Source organism: Netta rufina (assembly GCF_964035555.1).
Source record: "Netta rufina genome assembly, chromosome: 15".
Taxonomy (NCBI): domain Eukaryota; kingdom Metazoa; phylum Chordata; class Aves; order Anseriformes; family Anatidae; genus Netta; species Netta rufina.
In genome coordinates, this window is record NC_140138.1 from 12,377,025 (window position 1) to 12,401,131 (window position 24,107).

General features: G+C 47.1%; 1 protein-coding gene across 1 annotated transcript; it reads left to right on the forward strand.

The window, feature by feature from the left end:
- Positions 1–416: 416 nt before the first annotated feature.
- Positions 417–22,298, forward strand: LOC311215142 (uncharacterized protein; the record flags this gene model as incomplete). The annotated part of the gene is made up of 19 exons (XM_084296169.1): positions 417–614; positions 2,466–2,628; positions 2,826–2,975; positions 3,396–3,556; positions 4,375–4,548; positions 5,075–5,216; positions 5,785–5,972; positions 6,465–6,606; positions 6,995–7,174; positions 10,174–10,292; positions 12,636–12,833; positions 14,939–15,143; positions 16,967–17,116; positions 17,213–17,370; positions 18,141–18,314; positions 19,308–19,449; positions 19,816–20,000; positions 20,520–20,661; positions 22,108–22,298. The coding sequence occupies 19 exons, from the start codon at positions 417–419 to the stop codon at positions 22,296–22,298; spliced, it is 3,162 nt and encodes a 1,053-aa protein (XP_084152295.1).
- Positions 22,299–24,107: the final 1,809 nt, after the last annotated feature.

The following is a 24,107-nucleotide window of genomic DNA, read 5'->3' on the forward strand; positions in this document are numbered from 1 at the left end:
AATACCGAGGGCTTTTCCTCCTGCGTCCTGCTTCTTCCAGTGCCTTGCCAGTGTCCCGGCTGGGTCCTGTGACATGGCACCATGGCAGCCGTGGGGGAATCCAGCACAGGTCCTGTCCCTTCATTCTGCCCCAGCAGTCACATTGACTACAACATGCCCGTAACACTGGAAAACAAACACCTTGCCCTGGTGTTGTGGATGAAATAGGAGCTCCAGATTAATGTAATCCATGCTTCTCAATAAAACGGGGCGCTTTTTTGGCAAGAAAAGAGCTCATGTGGTCTGAATGGACGTAAACAAGACACGAGAGCCCTTTTCTCAGTGTAAAGCCACTTCCCCACAAGGTGTGTTCAGGCGAGGACAGAAGGGCTATAAAGGAAGCCCCAAGATGCTCCTACCTACATTTTGACCTAGACATGGCCATAATGAGTCTGCTGCAATGCATGGGTGCTAGCTCGCTGCTCTATTTGGCAGCAGGGCTGGTCACTCTCCTTTACTTTCTGACCAGCTTGAAGAAGACGGTTTGCAACTTGCCTCCTGGGCCGCGACCTCTTCCTCTGATCGGAAACTTGAACGTGGTGGACCTGAAAAAGCCGTTCCAGTCGCTGACAGAGGTAGGGTGTGAGCAAGCAGGCAGCAGGGAAACGTGCAATTCCCAAAGTGAGAAACGCAGCCGGGGAAATCGAGATGAGTTTGTGTTGTATGGTGGGCAGAAATGAGATATTTGGTGTATTAGGCAGGCTGGTGGCATGAAACATTACCTACAGAAGTATACACACATGCATTTTTATATGTACATCTTAGCCATGCTTCTTCCTATACGCACACACAAGCGTGGGCCTCACCCCTTGCCATCAGCTCCGTCTCATTGGTGTCTCCAGCCCTTGGGAGGCTGCAGGCAGAAGGCACGAGCTGGGCCAGCCTGCTGACAGATCAGGGCCACTTAATACCAACACTGCTCCCTGCAGACTGACCTCTCCCTCCTCTCTTCAGGAAGGAAGGAAGGATGTCATCCCTGCAGCAAAAGAAGCAGGGTCATGTGCACATTTATTTCCCGAGCCAGATACATCCCTGCAATGCAAAGCTCAGCTCTGCCTCCCAACCCCTCCCCTGCACGCACACTGGCCAGGGTTATTTAAGAGTTGATGCTTTTGTATGTCTAGGTAAACAGATTGCTTTTTCTTATGCAGCTCCATGGATAATTATATTTCTAAACGAGAAAAAAATACCTACATATTTTAAGGCCAGCTGCAGTGCTTGTTTCAGAAAGCATCTGCTGTGTTCCCACAGGGAGTCAGGGCCAATTCTGGGGCAATTCAAAAACTGTAGATGTGCTTGTGGGGGCCCCTAAGGAAAGGCAGCTATTTTTGGTGGCACTGGGGAATTTATGATACAGATGTCTCTTGAAGGCACCAGGCTCACTCCCTCTAAGCTGCCGGGCAGCTTCCTTTAGGCTTCCAGGCGTGCCATATCCAATCCTTGTGCTGCTGAGAAGAACCAGGGCTGATGCCAGGAAGTACTAATGTAAAGAAATGACCAAAGGCAGGCCGGGAAGCGGCTGTGATGCCCTACCCCCAGACCTGCCGCACGCTCTGTTCGCTGCCAGGGAGGCAAGAACCAGTGCTAATGTTATCTCCCAAGCCGTCAAACAATCGCTTGATGAAAACAAATTCAATTTGTCTGGTGTAATAACAGGAGCTGCTTCTAATCTGAAATTCAATTTTCGGTAGGTATCTAATGCATAGCAAATGGTAACTCAGGCACGTCGGAAACACGAAGACATTTGGAGCGGATGGCTCTCAGTGTGTTCAAACCAAGTCTAAAATACCGAGTGAATTATTAGATTGTCAAAGCCACCCTTCTGTGTGACAGATGACTCATATTTAATTTCCTATAAAAGGCTAGTGCTCCTGTGACATTATCTCCAAGGGTATGCTTCCTGGTTGTATTCAAGTTTCTGGTGGCCAGCAAATAATTTTGCTATGACTCCAACACTACCCACCTTGCAATAATTAGGAACAAGTGCTGTCCTGAAAGAAAGACTTATTGTCTAGCTTTGTTTTTCTAGTGTTTCTGGCTACTGCCCCAAAGCTGTGTGCGTACCCTCTTGCCTCAGATCAGTGATATTAAAATAAACAGGCCTGCCGCAGCATTTGCTAACCAGCCCCTGAACAGTGGTATCACCATGCTGGCTTGTTCCTGCAGAACACCACAGGAATGCAATGGCATTTTATTGACTGCTCAACTGATAGGAGCAGTGATAGCAAACACCTTGTTGTGCAAACAGAGTGCAAGCAGAGATGCTGACAAGTGATAGTTGTTGCTCATTAGCTGCACTACGGCAGCACCTGGAGACTCGAGGCAGGGCTGGGAGGGTCTGTGGGCTGGAAGCTGGCTAGGGTGGCTGCTGCTAGCGTTTGGGTCCAGGTCTGGTTCTGAATGAACATATTTATTCACCTCGTCAGCTCTCCAAGACATATGGCAATGTCTTCACTGTGCATTTTGGACCCAGGAAAGCTGTGGTACTGGCTGGATATGAGACCATCAAGGATGCCCTTTTAAATCATGCTGACGAATTTGGAGAGAGAGCAGAAATACCCATATTTAGGAAAATGACACAAGGAAATGGTAAGCGACCTTTCGGATGGTTAGTTTCGTAGCTTGACTATGTTCATTATATTCTCACAGCAGAGCACATCATCTTCTGATGATTGCCTTTTGTCTACGTAGCCATGTATTGAGCAGCTTTGGTACCAGCATGTAATAAGGCCTTACAAACATTTACTAACCACAGATAGCCTAAGGATTTTGCACCTTTATTTTAGGCATAGCATTCAGCCATGGAGAGCTGTGGAAAGTTATGAGAAGATTCACCTTGTCCACACTGAGAGATTTTGGGATGGGAAGGAGAACAATTGAGGTCCGAATCCTTGAGGAACTAAATTCTCTTGTTAAATATTTTGAATCATATCAAGGTGAATATCAAGAATTTCATCCAGAAACAGAACACATGTCTAGCAGAACAATAAAGATTAATGAAAGTTAAACTTTGAGCCAATGGTATCTCATGGTTAAAGTTCAGCATATGCTTAAGTAGGTTATTAAACTGAGGCCTTAAAACATTGAAGCTGAGTTCCCTGCCATGCATTCTGGGTGGTGAATGAGTGTTTTTGTGGAGCTTGGGACTACATTTCCACAGAAACCCAACTGAGCCTCTGCTTCTCTTCCTATTCATTGAATGTGGCATTTTACATTGCACTGTCTGACCATGTCCATGTCCAAACAGACCATGTCCATGTACAAACAGAGCCTGTTCACCCCTACCCCAGCAGCATACTCCTGCATTGCAATGGGCATAATCACATTGCCATTTGTTTGCACTACTTGAAATACAGGGAAACCATTTGACACGAAGATGATACTCAACAACGCTGTATCCAACGTCATCTGCTCTATATTGTTTGGAGAGAGGTTTGAGTATGATGATCCTGCATTTCTAACTTTGCTGAAGCTGTTAAATGAGAATACCAAGCTGTTGGGCTCCCCGATGGTGCTGGTAAGGGCTTGATTTTAAGTTTTAGCTTTTTGAGGGGATATTCCATTGTGTTTGTACTCATGGCCTCCCAAGTCTTGTTTCTTGGGGCAAGAACAAGAACATTACCAACCAGCCAGCCTGTACTGAACACATCTGTGGACCTGTACCTCCAATACACAGGTTCCCACACACCTGGGCTTTGTCTTTGCAGCTTATTAGTAAGAGAAATAAAAATAGTCTTTATTAAAGGAACTATTTTACCCTCTTTGAAGAGCAGAAGCACAATACGTCTCCCATATCAGAGATCGGCCCTGAAATGCCTTCTCAACTCTGCCTCTGAAACTGAAACAATTTGGACAAACTTCTTTCTCTTTTGTTTTGGCCACTGAAACCCAATCTTAGCAAGCTAACAGCTAATACAAGCTGCAAGCAGAGGACATTTGCTAAATTGCTTGCTAGGTCAGCTAGTGGTCTCCTTGAAGAAGTGCACACCTCTCATGGGAGGATGGAGGTGAGACCCCCCCTTCCAGACAGCCAGTACGTCCACATGGCATACCACAGAGCTATGCTCAGTGCTGCTCTTAGGAATGGTGTAGCTGTGTTAGCATGGTGCTGTGGCTAAGCTAAGTCTCCCAGAAGTCATGGCAAGGACTTATACAAATGTAGAACAAAAAGAGCACACTATTTCTGCAGTGATTTGTAGCTGCTTGGACAGTACAAGTTAAAGTAGGAGAGTTATGGCATGAAATGTCAGGACATGGGACAAGGAACCAGCACTGTGATTTGAGATACCCGTATATGTTCAAAATGCCAATTAACAGACTTCTGTTGCTCCACAGTTATATAATTTCTACCCATCCCTTGGATTTCTCTTTGGAGCTTCCAAGACTGTGCTACAAAATATCAATGAGCTGAACGCTTTCCTCCAGAAGCTCTTCCAAGAGCACAAAGAAGAGTTTAATGAGAATAACTTAACAGGTTTTGTCGATGCCTTTCTGATGAAGCAACAACAGGTACTTTAAAGCTAAGTCTTGTTTTTTTGTGTGTTCTCAGTTCTGACTCATTATTAGACTGATCATTTGTCAGGGCCTGGAGGTGAGTAAAAACAACTGCAGTGGGCAGAACACATCAAAGCTCTTACTCACAGTGAGCAGTGCTGTACTCGCTCCATCACTCTGCTGAAACTGCTGGTTAAGGGGATCCGATTGTCAGGATTATCCCACGTGGTGAAGTAAGTTGCCACACAGCACATGCAAGGAGATCATCCCAAACCTTCCTGCAAGAACAGTATGGTGATAAACTTCATCACAATAACTGAGCTCTTACAGACCCAGTATCTGGACTTGAGAACTGGATACACACCCAGAACAGGACAAATTCTATACAGTGTACATCCTAATGCTAAAACACTAAATATCTATTTTCCCAGAGCATATGAAATCACAGAAAGCTAAAATGCAGATACAAATGGTGGCAACACAGTCATGTACTGGTATGTCTTGCTGTAGAACTTATGGCTATTACCTGATTGTTTTGAAGGAGTCAAAGAAACCCCACACTATGTTCCACAATGAAAGCTTGTTGTTTTCAACCCTGGACCTGTTTGCTGCTGGGACTGAGACCACTTCTACAACTGTGCGCTGGGGTCTTCTTCTGATGATGAAATACCCAGAAATTCAGAGTAAGGCTGAGAAGTCCTCTTGTACAATATTCTGTTGCATGCTTAAGGCTTTGGTTATAGAAGGGAGTGGAACTCATTCAGTATTGTTTAGAGTAATTATTTATGAGTGCTCCGAGGGAGATAACAACCTCTGACTTTACAAAGGGATTTTACTCAAATGGATTGCAATAAAACAGCCCAGACAAGTGGGAGAGGCTAAGGGCCAGCCTACAGTCACAGGAAAGCTCCCCCAGCATTACTGTCCTGCAGGCTATTGGCTTACGTCACTAAAGGTCTCCTGCCTCCTCCGGATCTGATCCTGATCTGGCTTCTTTTGAAGGCTATGGGGTAACAAAGGTGTGCAATCAGAATTGGGCATGTAATGTCCTGTAGTGGCTCCATTCAAGCTCCCTTGGTTCAACAGCAAAGATAAAAGAACGACAACATGCCCTGACTTACCCGTCCCACTTCCTGCTCTTCCTAAATGCCCCTCACAGTCTTCCCTTTTCTTCATCTTGGCCAAACTGAAGGCTATTCTAGTTGCAAGATAGGAGAAATATCAGCTTCTTACTCCTTTCCTTCCTCCAAGGAAAGATTCAGGAAGAAATGAACCACGTCATTGAACCTGGAGAGATGCCTAAGTTGGAGGACAGGAAAAAAATGCCTTACACGGATGCAGTGATACATGAAATACAAAGATTTGCCAATATTGTCCCGATGGGTGTATCACGAGCAACACCAACCGATGTGAATTTCCGAGGTTATGTGATTCCTAAGGTGAGCTTTGGGGCCAGCAGCTTATGCTACACAGATTCCTCACGGTTTTATTTAAAGCAGACAAGAAGAAAAATCTAAAGACGCCCTGATGCTTGATTTAACTATGAAGTAATCCTTTGTCTTGGATCCAGGGCAGCTGTTATAAACTGTTATAAACATGCACTGGACTGTGGTCTGTGATAGCTGTTTGAATCCAGAATAATGAGAGACTGTAATTAAGTCACACTGGTTGGAATATCTTATGCTAAATGTGGAACCTCTCTGTACTTCAGTATATTTCTTGAAAGATCTCTCTGAATCTGTAAGATAGAAATCTTTTATGGTCCAAAAAGAGAGCAGCAACTGCTGATAGTAGGCAAAACCACAGTGGGGCCAGGAAGCATCCTCTGGTTCTATTTGCCATGGCTCAATCTTATTCTTCCCATGAGAAAGAAAAGAGACAGCTCACTTCTGCTTCAAACAGCTACCAAGAATCTCTTTGATCCTTTTCAGGGTACAGAGGTTATTCCGCTGCTGACCTCCGCTCTGAACGATGAGCTGCACTGGAAAACCCCGGATCAGTTCAACCCTTCCCACTTCCTGGATGCTGATGGGAACTTCATTAGGAGAGAGGCATTTATTCCATTCTCCATAGGTGAGCGGGGTAATTTGTACCTCACCTGGGGCTAGGCACAGTTCCCGCCGACCCCGGTAAAGTATGAAAGTCCGGGACACAGAACACAGGATAAGGGATTTCTGGTCATTTGTTCTGTCCACCATTTCTGTTAAGTAACCACTTCTTCCTTGAAAGATCTGGGAGACGCTGATTTACCCCCAGTCACTGAGAGACCTCACGTACCTACAGGCTTCTGTGTGGTTTGAGACCAGGTCAGTAGCACCTCAAATATACAGAAAGAAGGAAGGAGAAACCCCCTACCTCAGCAGCCTGCTCTTACAGACTGTGCACCCAGTTTAGAAGGTCTCAGATGTCAACACCAACAGTTACGGTGCTTATCATTTACCTCTCTTCTGGTTGTTTTCAGGACGAAGGGCTTGTGTTGGAGAAGGACTGGCCAAAATGGAGCTGTTCCTCTTCTTCGCAGGCTTGCTCCGCAAATTTGTCTTCCAAGCCCCTCCAGGAGTGGACAAGTCAGATCTAGATCTCACTGCTGATGTCGGCTTCACCCTGAATCCCATGCCTCACCTGGTTTGTGCTGTGCCCTGTGAATGATCAAACAACAGGGAGTTAATGTAGTGAACACTTGGAGCCTGAAAGCAAGTCTAGTTACAGGGGAAAAAAGCTGTCTGTACATGAGTTTTAGGGAAAGGGCACTGGGCACTGCTATTGTCTCTCCTTCATATGATTCCTTACAAAAGCTTTTGTGGTGTCTGCATAATGCAAACCCTTCAGACACCCCTGAGTACTGCTCTCAGAAACAGCATGATCCGTTCCTGGAACAGCACATCAGACATGCAGTTTTCAGGGCTGTTTGGAAGAATGAAATGGTTTTGAGCATCCTCTGTAGATGTAACCCATCAGAGGCTCTTGGCTGAGAGCCTCCGCGGGGAATTTCTCAGCCCGAAGTCCACGCTATACAGCAGAGCTGATTATCAATGGCCCAGCTGGAGACAACAGACACTTAATGGATCTGGAAATCTCCCCGGGATGGTTATTGAGATTGGACTCAGACTGAGCTTCCATTGTGCAACGCAGCCTGCCTTATCTTTATCACAGCGTCCCAGACACTTGGGCGTAACATGGGCTGATGCCAAGGGCCAGGCATGGGACGGTTATCAGGAAACACCTAAGTGGTTTGGGAAGTGGGCTCATTCCACATCACACTAGGTGCTTTATACTGGAGAGCCTGTTTATGACGGGGCCAATCTAGCAGCTTTCTGTTTCTGCTAAGAATGGCATTTCTACCACTCCCTTGCCTCGTGCTGGCTCTGACACACGCCTGACCCCTTGCTGGGCCAGCTCAGACACCTAAATTGGCAGAAAACAAGCAGCCACGGAAAGTGAATCGTTTCTCAACCAGCACACCTAAAGCCAGACACAAGCCTGAGGCAGGGCGAGGGCTGTGCAGGGACAGACAGGGAGCAGGACAGCCATGCTCCCATCGGAGGGCTGTCAGAGAGCCTCAACCCTCCTCACCTGCACCTCAGGAGCTGTAGCTCCTCTCTGCATCCACAGAGAGAGAGAGAGGCTCCTTCAGCGGGTGGTTCAGCTGCCATGAGGTCTGAATCACTCCCTCTCCTCTCCTCTAACTGCAGGGTGAAGCATCATGCCCTGGCTCCTGATTCAAACCTTGCAGTCTGATGCATCGGGTGTGGTGGGATGGATAGGGGCAAGACTGTTTTCCACCTGACTGAAAATGGGGCTTAAAATCTATTGAAAACGTTACCCTCTGTCTTCAGCTCTTGACAAAACACACATCCCCTGGCATTTCAAGCTGTCTTTCTCTCCAGACATTCCTTGTGCCAGGGATAGGCACAAAAAAACACTGCCATGGGCTGCCATGGAAGTTATCTGTGCTCAATACTCAGCAAGATCAGGGCCATCACAACATGAACTGCAAGCAAAACTTTAGTGCTTGCAAAAAGTGCTAGGTAGGAACCAATGTCACAAAGAGCTGGTAAAGCTCATGCTCTGCCAGCAGAGATCCTGCACCACAGACAAAGGTAATAACATTTTGTATGTAGTCACTGAAAGCTGATGTTGAAAAACTGGTAATACCGTAAAACTGGAAGAAGAAGCAGGTTAGACCTCATTACCCATTCTCTCATCTGTTCCATGAACTTGTTGCATGGGGTCTCCAGAAAGCTGGTGACATCCCAGGGGCTGCAGCCTTCCCAGAGCAGCTGCTTGATGAGCACAGTTAATGATTTATCTCATGCAGCAGCCATTATGTGTAGGAACAACAAACTGTACCTGCAGGGAGGGAAGGTGTAAAATCTGAGTGATGGTGCTGGTCAAAGAGGAGCTTCATTTGTAGAACAGAGGCAGGAAACCAGATGTGGGCTAGGGAGCGGTGAGTCACTGGCCATGCTTTTGTGTTGCTCTGGAAGAAGGAAAGGCAAGTTAGGATGAAAAGAGAAAAGGGAGAACCTGACAGTTACAGAGACCAAGGGGGTGGTTGTGGCAAGTCTGTAACAGAATGGCACTGTCATCTAAACCTGACCCGTGCTGCAAATGGAAGGGAAGAAAGGAGGAACGGACTATGAAGGGATGACAAAGCAGGTGCTCTTTGTTCAGCCAAGACACTGATTCTTCCCAGTAGCTTTAGTTCACAGCTAAAGACAGCACTCTGATAGTTATACTGTGCCTTGTGCCTTGTACCAGTACTGCACTGGTACCTGCACTGTATTGCACTGGTGTTGCACTCGCACTGTACCTTGGAGCCAGCTCCAGCTGACTGGAGGAGTCTGGAGGAGCATCTCGAGGAGTCTGCTTAACAAGCTCTGTAACACGAAAGCCTTTGCTGCTCTGCTTGCTTACATTCATTTTGCTCTTGCTTTATTTGCAGTTGAACTACTGCAAGCTTGACCTTAGCTCCTACTTAACAAATAAATATTTTGTTCTGTTGCTGTTGATTTATCTGGCGTTGCAGGATGAAGTAGATTTAGGGTCAAACTGATAAAGCTGGGCTGCAGCACCTTTAATACGCCCACGCTTGGGAGGTGAGTGCAGGGATCCCTGGGCAACACGCGGCCAGAACATGTTTAACAATGCAAAGGGTGAGCAATACTCCGAGCCACAGGCAGCTCACAGAAAATCAGGGAATTTCTAACTCCGTAAGGTCACAACAGAACAGCTCTTTCCAATACTTTAGTAGTCATCCCCTTCAAAAGTATCCCCTATCAAAAACAAATGCACAGTCCACATGTCGATGCAGGGTAACTACATAAGAAGGGAGCAATTTTCAGAGCTCATTGTCAGGTGAATTAGAGAGTGAGTCCTCTCAGATTTCCAAAATGCTTAAGATGCCATGCAAGGCTTTTTCTTGCATTGGTTCCAGGGAGACAGACAAGCAGCTGAGATGGTATTGTGTGAAGAGAAAACAATGATGGAGAAGGAAAACCCTTCACAAACACACTGCCTTGGAAGATGTGCTTGTTTGCCTTAACGAGGACATGTAGAAGAGAGGCAGGAAGAGTAGGGCCACACAATGTCCCAGAGAGGACAAGTCATCTGCTTCCATTCGCCTTTTCTCATCTGCAGATGCAAAGCGAAAAATTAAAGTGAATGGCAATAAATTTAAGCTAATAGAAGGAAATAGGTTTTTCTGCCTTTTACAAACTTTAACACCGGAGGGGGGATGCAACTCCACATTCTTCAAGGTAAAAGCCACATCAGAAATAAAAAAAACTTTTTTGGCTGGGGAATACACTATGGTACAGTGCTCACTTGGAGCTCCCCCAGTGCCTGGCTGCTGTCTGAGGCAGGATGCTACTCTAGATGGCTCTGATGTGGCCTCTCACGGTGAGTCCTGAAGCTCCTGCACTTGCTTAAAAGGAACTCATTGTGGTAATAGCCTGCAAGGATTGTCTGAGCCTGCAGTCCTGGATGCACTGCTAGGAACGGGAACAGTCAAGAGTGTGGCTGGCGGGGAGGGCACAGAGATCTTTGGGGATTTAAGTTAAATTAAGGGACACAGGGCTGGTGCTTTCCTTGGCTTTACACACCATGGGCTGCCAAAACGTGGTGGCTGTGCTCGGGGTGATGGGCAATGCTGACCAGTGCCTGTGCTTGTGTCCTGCCCGGCGTGCTCGGCTCACATGCGGTGTCAGGGGGCCGCGGGGACTGGGGACAACCTGGCTGCGAGCACCCTGAGGGGCCCGGCTGCCCCAGGAATGCACCCAGAGCGCTGTCAGCGCCTGGCAGGTGCTTTGTGCTGGGCTCTGTGTGCTCAGGCAGGGCAGCACGTAGCCCAGACGCATTATTGAGACAGGAATTTCTTGTCATCGCAAGAGCTTGACTTACCTTTGTCATTTTAATGCATTGCACTCAGAGGTTGGTTTGAAAAAAAAACACAACACACTCTCTCCCCCCCCCCCCCCTCGGCTTTTCAGAGATAATTTAAGGCTCTTTCTCTGAAAGGCCTTTTTATTATTTCGGTGGCTCCCAGGGCAAGGATGAAATACCACGAGTGGCAGTGACACGTAGCTCTTGCACCGCAGGGTGCTCCGCTCCAGCAAAGCCCTGCAGGAGCAGACACCTTGCCCAGGGCACGGAGCTTATGCCCCTGCCAGCTGTCATCGCGGTGCCCATGTCCTGTGCCCCCTGCCAGCCCCGATCCTGCTCGCCCGCCTTTACGCCCCCCCTGCCTCTCTGCTCACTTGAGCAGGCAGGGTTGAGTCATCCCAGGCATGCTCTTCGGAAAACCGTTGCCTCCAGCCCATTTCTTGGAAACTAATAAAAAAAAAAATCCCAGAAGTGTTGCGACACACTTACAGCTTCTGCTTCTGGGCACCACCGCGCTGTGACTTCTCCGCACTGTGCAGCAGCTCCGGCATGCACCGAAGCGGCCGTTTGCCTCGGGACCGTGCTAGCACAGCTATGCCCTCCTCACGTCGGGCCACTTCCTTCCCTACCCTCTGTGCATTCACAAGTCTGAGGACATGCTTGCTGAATAATATTCTTTATACGATCTAACCTTTGGATAAATGAACCTTTAGCCCTGTGCTTCCTTACAATGTAAGAGATCTTTCTTCCCCAAACAAACTTATTCCACTGACTATTTATTACCAGATCTCAATTTCCTCCAGAGGAGATGTTAACCTTTAGGAGGAATGCAAGCTCCAGGTATTTTGTACCTTTGACTTAAATTAATTCCATTCTCCATCTTGCTCACAGTCTGGAGCTGCCAGGGCAGCCACCTTCATTAACTTCATCTCCTTCCCTCTCTCACTTAGAAGCTGCTCTTTCAAAGTGAGGAATCCCCCCAGAAAGTTTCAGATCTAATTTTGCCTTTCCATTTCATGTATGCTGAATCCACTCATGATCATTTGATCCAAGCTCATTTTCCATGGCTAGCTATTACATGTCCTCCACTTCAGACACAGAGTCTGCAATCACATCCCTTCTGGGCACCTCAGAGCTTACTTTATGATAAAGTTTACAGGCTACGACACCGAGGGATACAAGGGCTTTACCATCATCAACAACCTTTGATCTCTACTTGACATCAACAAAGTTAAAGTCTCCCTTAACAACACTATTTCTTTCTCTAGCAGCCTGGAGATCTCAAACCCTATCCAAACCTGAATCTGGAGGTTTCTAATAGTACTCAAAGAATCTTTTTATTTCCCTGTGTCAGCAGAGTGTTCGGAGGGTCATAGTACTGCTAGTAAAGGACTTTGAGGTCTCGGGGAGGAGGAGGCTATAGAGGAATGCCAAGCACCTTTTCCCATGTATATGTTCTTGCACACACATGCATAGGTTTGTAATTTGAAACTCTCTTTACTTCTGGACAGGCTTTGCAAACTGCTTAGACCACATTCTCTGAGGTGTTTAAAGAGGGTGGAGTAAGCAGTATTTATTTAGGTACTCTACAAACCTTAATAAGAATCGAGTGCTTGTAGCAATCGCAGAGAACAAACAGAAAGCCAGCTGGCAGAAACTGAACAGTGCCACTGCATTTTTATTGCTTCTAACACACAAAAATATATTATTACAAAAAAATGTCTTTTTTAATTTCTTTTATCTCTGATCCTGTATTAATTTGTCTGCTCTGTGCAGCAGTATTATTAGCTGTAATCTATTTTTCAACTGGCTCTAAAAATTCATCTTTTAAATTGCCTCCTGGTCCAACTCCTCTTCCGATCATTGGTAACCTGCATTTGGTGGATATTAGAAGGCAAGATAAATCTCTAATGAAGGTAGGACAAAAAAACCCCAAACCCAGACCCTTGTGCATTTTAAACCTGCCTGGGCTATATCCGTGTGTTTTTTTTTTTTTTTTTTTTGTCTTTTTAAATTTGAACTAAATTGTAAAGGTGTGAAAATTGCTTTATAATATTTTCTCTGATCTTCTTCAAGCCAATGTCTGTGTTGATGCAATGCCATTTGTGAGCGATCAACCATTAAAAAAAGACCTCTGGGTAATATGTGATTTCTTCATGTAATTGTGATGATGTACATGAAGTATATAATGCTTGTGGGATTTTAAATATTAATTTGACAGCTCTGATGCACAGAAAACTTGTATAGCATTAGGAAAGAACTAGCATGAAATGAAACTGCTTCCTTATCCCGCGCCCTAGAGAAGCGGTGGGGAAATTTTACGATGCGGTGACCACAGCGCTGCTTCGGAGGGTGCCAAATCCAGACACCCTGTTGCAAAATCGACTTCCCTCTGGCTGAGTTGGATTTGCATTAAAATCTAGATAGCACTACATGAGTGGGATGGAAAGTTTGAGCAGCCTGGAAGCTCTTCCATTAGCTTGCAATTAAAACGACTTACTTTGCTCGTGCTGGTAAACCGCTTGTTGGCATCAGGTGAGGCTGGCACAGCCTGGGGGGTTGCTGAGCACTCCCTCCTCACCCTGGCAGAGAAGCACGAAGGGATCGACCTGCTGGGGACACAGAGAGAGTGAGCAAACAGACAGCAGCAGCGGTGCCCAGGCTCCCTAACACCCCTGCCACACAAATGCTGGCAGCTCTTGGGGAGGATTTGTGGTGCTGGGGGGTGAGGCTGCAGCCCCTGGGCTTGTCTGTGGGCAACAGCAGGGTTGGGGGCAGTTTACGCAGCGGGGCTGGGCAGATGTTTGCCTCTGAACTGTGTTTTTGAATTACCTCTGCATGCTTTCATCACCTGCAAGGCTGTATTTGGTATCGCCTATGTTTGCCTTTAATTTGGGATGAATCCAGAGGGGTTATCCCTGCTTCTCACTCCACAGATAATAAAAAAAACGGTGACTGCATTGAGCAACATGCAGCAGTGGTTGCTGGCTGGGCACCCTGACAGGAGAGCTGCAGGCAGGCAGGATGCACCCCTCTCCTCCACAAAAGCTGCTGCTGCAGCAGCAGCAGGCTGAGGCTGCACACACACAGCGTGTGCCTGCCTGGGAGGCACAGCAGGGCTGGTGCTGCCCTTCTCTGCTGTCCCCAGAGACTGCCAGGGAGCATGGTGCAGCCGCAGCAGCGGTGTTCAGCCTCATGGGCAGGCTGCTGGTGCAGTGACGTGGAGATACCCAGGGAAAAAGCAGGCATTGAGGACACAGCAGGCACGTAGCAGCAGGCACGTGTGCGATGGTCCTCACCGAGCACGCATTTCCTCAACTGTCTTCTGCTACACTCTGCAAAGAGCCTGGCTATGCCGTGGCAAAGATGTGCCCTTTTTGGTGCAAAATGAGCATCACTCTGGATACGAGCACAGGGTCAGCCAGCAGTTCAGGCAGCCTCCTGCTCCTGCCACAGGTTTCCCTGCTGTGCCCAGCTAAGCTAGAGTTACCAAAGCCAGGTCCGAGCACAGGGGCATGGGATTGCAATTTGTGGTCGTGCAGGGCAAACTGTACACCCAGCGTGGGTGAGCTTGGCTCCTGATCTATCAGCAGGGATGCTGGAGTGCTTTGGTACAAGACGGGTGTCATGAGCAGGAGCTTTCCCGAGTGACAGCATCATTATTTGCACTGAAATGCCTGCTCCGTTTTTGTCTCTCTCTGGTTTGTCAACTTGGGCTGCCATTTGAGGTCTGGTCTTTAACTCTAGGTGCTTGGTTTTTGTTTTTCACTTTTTGACTTTCCCCTTAACATAGAAATGAGATTAGCAAGGCCCCGACTGAGGGGTGGGGGCTGCCGTGGGGCAATAAACCCCAACAACCAGCCTGGCATCCATGCAAACACCTGGTGCTTGACCATGATGAGCTTCGACTAATGGATGCCGCTTTGCAGGGGGTGGCTCTGCATCAGACATAGCAAGTCCTTTCTGAAAGAAATGGGCACTTTCCTTCTTCGCTGACTGTCACAGCTTGCCTCTCTTTCAGCTTGCGGAAGAATATGGCCCGGTCTTCACCCTCCATTTTGGCTTCCAGAAAGTTGTGGTCCTGACTGGGTACGAAGTTGTGCGGGAGGCGCTTGTGAACTACACAGAGGAGTTTGTAGACAGACCATCCATCCCAATATTTGACCAAATTCAGAACGGAAACGGTACTAGAGAAATGAGGGGGGGCGGGCGGGAGGGATGGTACCGTCGCTCAGTGCTTCCCTAGAGCCAGGCTTTTAAAAATCCCCCTTGGACCCTCCTGAAGCCAAGCCGATGGAAAATGTTTGTTTTTTCTCACTTTCATGCACGTCTCCTTTACACTGCCATTGTTTTTGGCAGTGCACCTGCAGACTGATCCCTATCCTAAGCATTGGAGGGCAAGGTGTGGGATTTTTAAAGGTGCAGTGGTAATTCTGGGGTGATTTCCATAAATGCCCCTGAGAGCAGCTCACTGCCACCACCACATTTCCAAACCTCCCCTGTGGGGTCATGGGACTTTGGACTGGCTGGCTGGCCTGTATGGATTTGAAGGGTTTGTCCTGTTCACCTGGTGCTAGGTACCTCAGTTTTGGATGCTGGATTCCCCAGCATCTTGTCTCCACCAAGGCTGGGATGTGAAATGTATTCAGCAGTGGGCTGAGTCTGGAAATTCTTGCCACAAACATCCCATAGTTTTTCCAAGGTGGCTCTCCATCCCTGACTAGTTCAGAGGACATCTTGCCCTGTTCTTCCGCCCTCTGCTTCGGCTGGGGCTTTAGCGGTGAGCAGCCAAAAGGCAGCTTTATATGCTGGTCACAGGCTGGAGCTGGGATTACAATTAGAAATGAAATTACCCAGCCATAATATCAAGAGATGAATTTATCGCTACATAAGGAAAAGGAATCGATGGGGAGAAAAGCATCGTTCAGAGCTGATTTACATATAAAATATCCCTTTGGGAAACTGTCGGTATTGCACTATAAGTCCTTTCACACTTACCTTCCTAACCCAAGTTGGAGCTGCTCAGAGGTGACCTGAAGCTGTAAATTCACAGGGGCTGTTAAGTAGCAAGGGTCACAAATTCTCCAATGAAACATTTTTTCTCTCCAGCAAATGTCAATTTGTTGACTCTGAAGCTGTTTGCAGAAAATGAGTGGTCCAGATGAAATTGCCTGAATTAAAGAAAAATCAAATTTAGAAATTTGCTTTGACATTTTTAAATTGAGAAGTTTTGCTTTCCAAATTAAAACTACCCTGCTGTAAAACTGTGTTTGTTCTAAAAAAGGCAAATAGATGTAAAAACCTTGCAGCCAAGATGTGAAATACTATAATCCAGCTTTTTTAATTGACACTGTCTGAGACAGTCCTCAGATTACTAACACAATTTTTTTCTTTCACTATCTCCAACCTTCTGATGGGATGAAATACCCATCCCTGCTCATGGTGGCTGTGATCATCAAGGCATGAGCTCAGTGACAGCCACAAAATGATAGTGTTTTTACCACTGCTGAAAATACATTGGGAGTGTATTTTCACTGTTACTGGGAATCTCAAAAAAACAGTTCAGCACTGTCTAGGGTTTACAAGACTGAATTATCCCATCCCACAAAGATAAAAGATCTTTATGATTGGAATAGAACAAAGGGAGAAGCTTCAAAGATACAACGCTGTTGCTTGAGGCCCTAGACTTGCAACCAAACAGGGTAAGAATGGTTGCATGATTGACTAAGTCCAACCTCTCTCCCCAGCCCTACAGCCAAGCAGTGGTGGTCTGAAAGCCCTAACTGCTTATCTTGCAGCTGGGGCAGGCTGGGCTGGGTGGGAGCTGGTTTTTCATGAGCTACAGGCTCGGTGAGACTGGGAAAACTGAGCTGAGAGGATACAGGGATGGGGCACAGAGAAATGGGAGATCCTTATTCCCCAAATCCATTAGAAACTGGGCAGCACAAACACTTGTGGAGATCCCGCTTCGTCCAGTTCCGTATCTTGTTTTGTGTGGTGGGGATCTTCTGTGCATGGTGCCAGCAGTGATGTCTCATGGCCCCCCCAGGTGTCTTCTTCTCCATCGGGGAGCTGTGGAGAACAACGCGGAGATTCACCGTGTCCAGCATGCGCAACCTCGGCATGGGCAAACAAATGATGGAAGGGAAAGTCTTCGAGGAGCTTCACTTCCTTATCGAGATGATCAAATCCTTCAAAGGTGAGGTGGGGACCATCACGGTGCTCCACAGGACCACATGTGTCACTGCTGCTGCTACAACATCACACCAACACTTCCATCCTCCTCCCATTGCAGGGGAACCTTTCAGCCTGAGGTCCTTCAACATTGCTCCCATCAACATCACCTTCCTCATGCTCTTTGGGGACAGGTTTGACTACAAGGACCCAACATTTCTCACTCTCTTAAGACTCATAGATGAAGTTATGATTCTTCTGGGATCTCCGTATTTGAATGTAAGTAACCTGTCCCACAGGGTAATGTCTTTTTCCGCTGGCACATTGCAACGAGCCACACAAATCACAGGGAACAGTTCAGGAGTTTCCAAATGTTTGGAACCTGTCGTTACACCTCTAATGTTCTTCATGTACCACCTTGGTCACCACAGGTGTGCAGCCAGATTCCCCTCTGATATCCTGCTTTTGCACCATCCTGCATATCTGTGTGGAGCTAAAATGAGAACTGAACTATGGTCATTTTAGCTCCACAGGTATTTGATGGCTCCTTCAACACAATCACACCATCTAGGCTTTCTCTGCCTTTGCAGTGTTTTCTAAAAAGACACATTCAGTGTTGATATCTAGGTGAGGGAGACTTCACAGACTGCATTAAAAATGCTTTCTTAGAGAGTACCAGGAAAACTCTGCATATCTTCAAACCATCATATCCAATCATTCATAACGGATGCTGGAAAAAAAACAAGCAGTCACATAAACTGCCTGCCTGCCTGGCGTGCTGAGAGGCTGACCAGCCTGTTACTGGTAGAGGAGCTGCTCCCACACAACAGTGCAAATGTTTATAATTAGGTAGTACTGAATAAAAGCTCATAGGTTTCAAAGCCCACCCTCACGAAAATGTGCCGGTGAGCCCTCTGGGTCCCTGGGATGCTAAAATTGTACTGCTAAAAGACAAATCTCACCTGATCTATCATGTCCTAGGAAGAAGGTATTTCAGCATGTTGATACTTCTACTGACCTATCGCTTCTCTTTTTTAATTCCTCGTTAGTATTTCAATTTCTACCCATTCCTCGGATTTCTCTTCAAAACCCACAAGATTTTGCTTGAGAAAATAGAAGACGTGCGCACCATTATAAGGCAATACATGAAGGCAAGCAGGGAAGATATCAATGAGAACAGCGTGAGGAGCTACACTGATGCACTGATATTCAAGCAACACGAGGTATGTCACTGCTTAGCTCTGTTGGCTGTTTGCAGTTTGGATTTTCTAGGTCAAACAGTTGCTGAGTCTTGATTTCAGTCATCTCATGTAAATGTGTGGAAGGTAACTCTGTTATTCTTGTGGCACTGAAATCAGATTCCTGTCTCGTACAGTTGGTATAATTTACTGCAGGGATTTTTCTACCAAAGTGAAGAAGTGAAAGTCACTCTCTCAGTCCAGTCCTGAAATAGCAGCACTAATAACGTGAGATGAACTCTTTGTTCATAGTAGAAAATGCATGAATTCACATGAAAGCTGACTCTGCCTTTCTTTTTATGACAACAGATCAATTAATCATTGATACAGTTGCTCCAAGATGAATGATACACTTAAAGCACTTGAGTGATAAATTGTCAGTACGTTTGCTAGCCCTGCCCTGCACCTCACTTTAGCAGAGACTCTGCAATTTCACACATCAGTTGATTTCATTCCACACAAAATATTTGGGCTCTGAGTTTTTTCTTCTTTCCCACTGGAGCTGGGCCAACGTGAGGCATTAGCTCTTCTACACACCTATATGGAGGAAGGTTCACTGCAGTCCTAAAGCCCAGGAGAAGCATTCTGAAATGTCATTTTGAACACTGGTGGGGATTCAGTCTTGCTGCTCCCTTCCTGGGTAGGAAGAGTCTGGGATTAGCTGAATCTCCCTCCGTACAGGGGAGCCACTGGGCTCTTTCCAAACCTGTAAGGCTGAGACTATCAACAGCATCTGGCCCTGAGCCCCAGGCTGCTTCTGGGTGGGGACGAATGCCAAATCACCACTCCACTCCAAATCTCCTGTCTTTGGTGCTGTTTGCTGTGTGTGCAAGATCAAGCCATCCATCACCCAGCTCACAAACACAGGATCGTGCCCAACAGTTGTGTGGGTTATGTGGTATTTCCCAAACCCACTGAGTGCTGACACTTCATTTTTTAAGAGCTTTCTTACTGGTCACTATGCTTGTGTCTCTCAAGGAGAAAAACAAGAAAGACAGCATCTTCCACGATGAAAACCTAATAGCATCCATACTGGACCTGGTCATGGCAGGAACAGAGACCACAGCCACGACGCTCCAGTGGGCCATCCTGCTGATGATGAAGTACCCGGAGATTCAGAGTGAGCTCCTTTCACCTACTCTCCTCCTGTGGCATGGCTGATACGGGAGGGAGAGGCCTCCCACCTCTTTAATTTATGAACTCCCACTGTAATTAGATGCTGAATGAAGTTACAACAAAAGAGTCCCTGTGCCTTACTGGGAGAAAGAGTGGAGACCAGAGCATGATGCTGGGAGAACAGCCCATGCACGTGCCTAAACTAGAGAGAGAGCTGGGGAAAGCTGGGATGGTGTTTTAAGAATCCTCTCCCTCCAGACCTGGAAAAGTATATTTTTACCAAAACTGAATCCGAAAGTGTTGGCTGCCTTGCTGGGACACATCTTTTTTTGTTCTGAACTTTTTTTTGAACTTTCTTTGCTCCTTCCAGAAAAGGTGCAAGAGGAGATTGGAAGAACCATCAAAGTTGGAACGTGGGCCACGTACGAGGACCGGAAGAACATGCCCTTTACCAACGCGGTGTTACACGAGGTGCAGAGGTTTATCACCCTCCTGCCCCACGTTCCCCGCTGCACTGCTGTTGACACCCACTTCAGAGGCTACTTCCTCCCCAAGGTAGGTAACTGCTCCAGCCCATTTTTGGGTTGCTCCTCCTGACTTCTGCTGGTAGGACTAGAGACTACTTTCTTTAGAGGGAGCTACAGGACAGGAGCCCAAAGTGTCCAAAATTACCCACGGAAGGGTTTCTTCCTCTCCAGTGTCTATGCTGAGTCCATGGAGAACAGTGTTAGAGGACTTGATTCAGGCCCTCTCATGCTCAGCACTTCCTCACTCCAGGAGTGACCTTGGTTTACCTCTTTGATGCTATCTGCACAGCGAAGCATCTGCCAGGGAATTTACAGGATCTGCCTGAGGTTTTCGCTGCGCCACGTGGCATTTGGCTTCGATCCTTGGCACTGCTGGGAAATTCTCACTGACATCTCTCTCTGTTGACTGATGGGATAAAACCTTCAGGGTCAAATCTCCTGGGACAACAACGTTTGTGTCACAAAATAAAGCAAAACAGAGGAACAGATCCGTCGCTCCTGCCCAAGAATTTTACTTACAGAGCTATTTTCATGTATTTTCTTCCAGGGTATAATCGTAATCCCATCACTCACTTCCGTGCTGCTGGACAAGACACAGTGGGAGACACCACACCAGTTCAACCCCAACCACTTCCTCGATGCTGAAGGGAATTTTGTGAAGAGGGAGGCTTTCCTGCCCTTCTCCACAGGTGACTAAAGCTCTGACCTGCAGAGCTGAGGCTACAGCAGGATCATTTCATTACAATGCGCACTAATGGGGGTCTTCTCAACTAAGTGGTGCCTTTTTGGGGCTGCCAAGGATTCCATCAAGACCATTTCTTTTAGAGGAAGAAGCCACCGTGTGGTTAGGGGGGTTACTGGGCACTTGGCATCCTGGATTCTGTTCCTGACACTACCTTTGTCTGCAATTTTGGTCATCTCAAACTTTTTTTTTTTTTTTAAGTTTCACCTGTAATATACAATGAACATTCTCTCCCTGGAGGCTCATAATCCCAGCCCCCTTCGGACTCAAACTGAGCTAATGGCTGGAACAGTTGTTAGGTATCAGAAACTCTCCCCTGAGCCTTCCTAAAAGACAAAATATCACTTAGTGCCTTCCTGACAGCCATAAATGCTTCCAAAGGCTGCTAATTTCCAGAAATGCCTGCCTCCCAGCCTGTGCTCTCCATGACTACAGCCGCGTGCATTACAAGAGGGCACAGCTGGATGGAGCAGTCTTGCTGGGATTTTAACAAATCTCAGCACTGCAGGAGCCCATAAGTACTACAAAGGGAAACTTCCTGTAAAATCCTACAAATCCTCCTGTGTAACCTTACGCTTCCCAGCTGTTCCTCTGCAATGATGGCTTGAAGGTGTTCCAGAACGTGCTGCAGCCTCAGACCCTTCTGACTTTAGGAAGCCAGTTCTCGCTGTCCACCAAGTGCTTCACCCCTACAGGGACTGTCATGTGAGGGCTGGGAATCTGGCACAAAGGGGGAGTAGGAAAGGAGAAACAGTCTTTTATTACAGTGAGAAGTGAGTTTTGGACCATTCCTCTTTGGGAAGAGGTGGCATGTTTCTATCAGGCTGCTTTTCAAGAGAAAGGGACCAGTTAAAGATACTGAGGGAGTTGGAAGGTTCGTAAGTGCATGCATGCGATTTGGTGAAGGAAAGGATCTCCTCCTTATTGAATACAAAAGTTGCAACCCTAATCCACAGCCCTGCTGTGCTAAGCACCCTTATACGCAGAACAGGAGCCTGTCTGCTCCAGAGAGCTGGTGATCTAAACAGGCAGTCTTGTGGGGAGGGGAACAGGGCGAAGGAGAGGAAGGGATTTGCTTGGTCTCTTTGCACGCAAGTGACAGGCAGGATAACAACTCATTGCCTAATGAGGCGAGAGATCCCCCATTCATTGGACAAGATAACCTCCGAAGAAAGGAGAGAAGAGAGTACATCATAAATACAAAATAACCCTGCAGCTTGACACGTTGCTGCCACTTGATGCCAGTGTGAAGGGTCAGCTACCTTTAGCAACTTGGGCTGCTCTGCTCCAAAATGCCCTGAAGCCACCTCAGAGGTTTCACCCCTGTTTCCATTATGTTTCCTGTTTTTAACTTGATACTTCCATCAAGTAAACCCACTGCTTTCCTCTGCAGGGCGAAGGAACTGTATCGGAGAAAGCCTGGCCAAGATGGAGCTGTTTGTCTTCTTTGTAGGATTGCTGCAGACATTTACTTTCCAACCCCAGCCAGGAGTTTCAGAGTCTGACTTGGACCTCACTGTCCCCGAAACAACCTTCACGTTAAGGCCTCGGCCGCAGGCAACCTGTGCTATCCTACGTGAATAACCACAGCTTCGCTGAAGAGCCCCCCAGGCAAGCAGGGAAGCTGCTAAGGCCCAACTTAGCTTGGCTAGGACTCGCCACCCCCATCCTGACACATCACGCTCGTAGTTCCTTCTCGCTGTCTCCATCCACTCCCACTCCACTGCCCTCCACCTCTCCATCTGCCCCGCAGGTCACTGACCCGCTCGTTGCTCCTGAGCTGCGAGGGGGTGCAGACGATCGATGTCAAACTGTGATCCTGGCTCACCAACACATTCTCCAGAGAGGGAGGCTGTGCCTGGAGCAGGTGGAAGGACCACAGAGGATGTCTGGTGACATGCACACAGTCCATGAGATGTAGGTGTGACATCTGGGCTCCCACGGCAAAGCAGCAAGGTTGATAACATTGCACAAATCTGCCCCAAATCCCTGGGACAGACACATTGACACTCACAGCGAGTCACAGAAATATGCCATGGGTCACACAGTTGAACCATCTGCAGGTACCTCCTGAACCAAGCTCTCCATAGCTTCTAGGCAAATTCTGTCGGGCTAGGCAGCCAGGTCAAACACAAGAGTGAAAAATAACAGACCAGTTCATGTGATTTGGGGATGAAGTTCTTTATGCCTTGGAACAGAGTCCTGAAAGACACCTCAAAGTCTGCGAACCTGTTTAATTGGCTGAGTGCTGCTACCACCAAGTTCACTGCTGCTTCACAGCCTGAAAGAAAGAAGAGCTACATTTCTGACACCAGTTTATATTTGTACCAGCAACTGATCATAAAAGGCTAATGATACAGGAAAATAAACAAGAGCAATTTCTCGTTTTATGACTCTCTGTTTTTCCTGACCATGTTGAATAGGAGCAAATGTTTTCCCTCTCTCACGATCTCCTGGGGAATCAATCCGGTATTTGGGACACTTTGGCCACTGGAACCAACCATGCAAATGGAGTCTAATTTCACGGTGCCTACATTGCATACATGCACTCAAGGAGACTTGGGATCAGGGATTAGAAGCGACCTGGTTTTGGTCATTTTCCTTTACTCTGTGGCTTTATCTGGCTGCTGTCCCTACCTGTAGCACTCTTATCTTCCATCACACTCTGCAATCCTATTCCAGTTGATGTATAGCTCAGGCAATTTTCCATCCGCATAACCACCTGTGAATTGCCTTTTCCATATGCATTATCTTATCATGTACTTTATCACCCTGTTTGTCTCTCCCTTCATGGGAACCCAATAAAGTTTTAATTTTCCCATGTCTTCATTATATCTGATGTGCCTGCCACCCAACCCTGTGCTGCACAGAACATGAAGGTTGATCCTGAGCCCAAGAGTGACAATGAATATTGTCAGTTCAACTCGTATCTGGTGGATGAGAGGTTCTGAATGCCCTGGTCCTACTAACAAACTGCTCAGCAGGACACCCTCCATATCTGCAGAGTGGTTTCTCCAAGGCAAAGAGCTTTCCCTTTGAGCTCAGCTATGGCTACTGGTCAGTCCTGAGGATAGCCTTTGTTTTTCACTTTTTGTTTCCTTGCCTAACCATCACATCTTGCTTGCAGGGGCAGAATGAAAGGTTCCCACCACACCTTCACTGATGCTAGTGCTGTCTCTCTGCATAGTGCCTTGGACCTTGAGTCTCTCACCTCAGCTCTGGCCCTCCCAAAGCATCACTTGCTGACTCTGTTTCTGTTGGGCAGCAGGATGGGGTCTTCTTCAGGGGGCAGACAGGTAAAGCAACTGAGCAACAAGCTACACATCAACTCAATGAAGGTAGGGAAGTGAAAAAGACTTTTGCCTTTGGCTTCTGAGAGGCCAGGCCTGTTCC